At 40.3% G+C, this 3,283-nt stretch overlaps 1 protein-coding gene and 1 non-coding gene across 2 annotated transcripts; both read right to left on the bottom strand.

The window, feature by feature from the left end:
- Positions 1 to 980: 980 nt before the first annotated feature.
- On the bottom strand, positions 981 to 2,723 carry LOC125547013 (histone H3.3-like). The gene is made up of 5 exons (XM_087515713.1): positions 2,637 to 2,723; positions 2,372 to 2,448; positions 2,190 to 2,280; positions 1,983 to 2,083; positions 981 to 993 (listed from the first exon to the last, which is right to left on the bottom strand). Exons 1-5 carry the CDS (start codon positions 2,706 to 2,708, stop codon positions 981 to 983), a joined length of 354 nt encoding a protein of 117 aa, XP_087371839.1. The 5' UTR covers positions 2,709 to 2,723.
- Positions 1,332 to 1,414, bottom strand: LOC125549635 (small nucleolar RNA SNORD24). Its single transcript, XR_007301411.1, has one exon. It is a non-coding gene; the product is annotated as a small nucleolar RNA SNORD24 (small nucleolar RNA).
- Positions 2,724 to 3,283: the final 560 nt, after the last annotated feature.

Below are 3,283 nucleotides of genomic sequence, written 5' to 3'. Positions count from 1 at the left end.
ACGGGCAGATGGGAATTTGTTAATGTCCGGTTGTAGATAACTTGAACCTTAACTTAATTAAAATGAATCAATAGTGTGAGTTACCGTGATGGTATCTTCTTGGAGGAGTCCGGGAAGTGGACACGGTGTTGGAGTAATGCTTGCCGCATGTTGCCCTCTTTAGTTATGCGCTCGCGCTTTACCTCCTCTTCTCGCTCTCTTTTGCGAACAGGTTAGCCACCATATATGCTAGTCGCTTGCTGCAGCTCCACATATATACCTTGCCTTTCCTATAAGCTTAAATAGTCTTGATCGCGAGGGTGCGAGATTGTTGAGTCCCTGTGGCTCACAGATTACTTTTACACCAGATGCAGGGCCTGATGATTCCGCTCCAGGTGACGCGCTTGAGCTCAAGTGGGAGTTCGACGAGGACTCTCAACGATACTATGTTTCCTTTCCTGATGATCAGTAGTGGTGCCCAGTTGGGGTGATCGGGACCGTGTCGCATGTTGGGTTATCTTTTATTTTGGCGCCGTAGTCGGGCCATGAGTGTTTGAATGATGTAATGTTATTTATGTACTTGATTGACGTGGCGAGTGTAAGCCAACTATGTTATCTCCCCTTTTATTATCTATATATTACATGGGATGTTGTGAAGATTGCCTAACTTGCGACATATGCCTTCAATGCGATTATGTCTCTAAGTCGTGCCTCAACACGTGGGAGCTATAGTCGCATCGAGGGTGTTACACATGAGTCATGTTTTCATTGCACACATTTTCAAATCACATACATAATTACTATTTCATATGAAACAGGAATTGTAAATCTGAAACATACATGAAATTCACAGAGAGAAGATACATTAAATCACATACATAATTACTATTTCATTCACAAACAGAGAGAAGATACATTAAATTCCCAGATAACCCATCTATTATTACATAACTTGCTATATAAGAATGTCTTGGAGCTTCTTTGAACATCTTGTCTTGAATTTACTCAAAATATCTGCCAACAAGAAAACAGAACAGCAAGGATAGGGTGAATAACAACAACAACAACAACAACAACAGGGGGTGCTATTTAGTAGTAAGATCAAGTCTGGAATGTAAGAATGCTTTGTTGTAATTGATAACTAAAATATACAACAGCTCAAAGTGGCAGTAGCTAAAACACAATCTCAGAAAAAGCATATAATTGATGTGACATAACAAACTAGACAACCAAGAAATTGATGTGACATAGCTAGTTTCCAGCAATATCCAACGACAAATTGATGTCACATATATGTATCTATCATGCAAACAACGGATGTACTGTACTGATAACATTAGACTAGAAATAAGAGCCTCAGAGATCTTGGTGGTTAAGATCATCAAGTGGGATAAACCCATTAAGAGTAGCAAATATTTTGATAACATCACAGGCTCTGTTTGGCACGCAGAAAATTAATTAGTTGAAGCAGAGGCGATGTTTGGCATCGCTGCATTTTATAGTTCGAAAACAGATAGACAGAGTCAGGAATCGGCAGCAAAGCAAGTATACGTCTATAGGAATCTCTACTTGGAACCTTGAGTAAGAAGCACGGCTAGAAGAGCCCAAGGATTAATTAATCATGTGTTATTCTTTAACTGGAATGTACGTGCATCATCAACAGAGAGGTGTGAGCTCTGGACTTAATTGGTTGTGAGAATGGACTGGACTGTTCCAAATAGGTGCATCATCATCAGTTCTGTGAAGCAAATCTACATACCATATTTCTAGAATGGGCGCACCCACTTGCTCACAAGTAGATTCAAACCCAACTTGTAATGCAATGATGTTTATTGTACAGTATTACTATAGTTACCTAAATTTCCATGGGAATACTGATAGCAGAAACAGGGGAACGAGAAGTAAGTTAAATTAGAGCTAGTAGTTCCAAACAATCACTAAAAACAGCAGCAAAAGCAGACACAGATGCCCGCCAGAGACATTCCCACAGGCAAAGCAAGCACCTTAAGCCCTCTCGCCACGGATCCTCGAAGAGACCCACCAGGTAGGCCTCTGCAGCCTCCTGAAGGGCCAGCACCGCATGGCTCTGGAAGCGGAGGTCAGTCTGCACAGACAGAACATGATGGTGCTTTTAGTTTACTTGATTCATCATACTATAAGAGTTGACACAACAGGAGCATCACAATGTAGTGCACAAGTTGATTGATCACCTTGAAGTCCTGGGCAATCTCCCTAACAAGCCTCTGGAATGGAAGCTTCCTGATGAGCAGCTCCGTGCTCTTCTGGTACTTGCGGATCTCACTGCAAAGTCAAGCACAAAATTTACTCATTTGAGAATACTTCAAAACAAAACTATAACACATGCTAGAATAGGTTGGAAGATTTTACACACCGAAGAGCAACAGTTCCAGGGCGGTAACGGTGAGGCTTCTTCACTCCTCCAGTTGTGGGAGCAGACTTACGGGCAGCCTGTCAAAAAGCAAAGTAGAGCACATGGTCAAATTAACAATAATACCATGATAGTCCATATACATCAGTAGGATATCTGGTCATAAGCTGGCAATGAAGGTTGAGGTTCAAATTATACCCAGTTCAATTTACCTAAACCATAAATAAAGACATGGCATAGGTAAACTATCAATATTGCAGTCACAAACCTTGGTGGCTAGCTTCTTCCTAGGAGCCTTTCCTCCAGTGGACTTACGAGCAGTCTGCTTAGTACGAGCCATGAGCAAAACCTTGGTTTACCTGAAGCAAAAACAGAACATAGTCAATTCTATAAATTGAATATCACAATAACACAACTATAGTCTTCTCATAACCAGTAAATTGTGCCTGGCACCTTGTTGCTAGCAAATCCATTCAATAACTATAGAGTCCCAACAATCATCAGCCTAGAATACCTACCAAGTTTTTGTACATCAAAAACTAACAACGTCATACAACACAGCTATACACCCCTTCAGATAGAAAGCAGTGTATTTCTAACTAAAACTTTTCATTCAAAAGATCAGACCCAAGATAGAATTCCACTTTAGATGGAAGTCCTGATCTACCTTTAGCATAGTTTGTTCACTCGAAAGACACATATAAAGATGACACACTAAAAAACTGCAGCCTAGTACTTTTTTTAACACTAAAGAAAACGAGGCTACCTTGATCACCTAATTTTGCAAACAGAAGCAAGAAAAGAAATAGCAGTCCACTGATAAAAATATGCTTCCTAGTTATCACATGTAATGGTTGAACATCAACTTCACATAGTTATGTGCACATGATTTTAGTAATTAGCTAACTGGCAAGT

Source organism: Triticum urartu, chromosome 3A (assembly GCF_056163025.1).
Source record: "Triticum urartu cultivar PI428250 chromosome 3A, HENAU_Tu73, whole genome shotgun sequence".
NCBI lineage: Eukaryota > Viridiplantae > Streptophyta > Magnoliopsida > Poales > Poaceae > Triticum > Triticum urartu.
The sequence above is the reverse complement of the archived record's forward strand: the minus strand, read 5'-3'. Positions and strand labels throughout refer to the sequence as shown.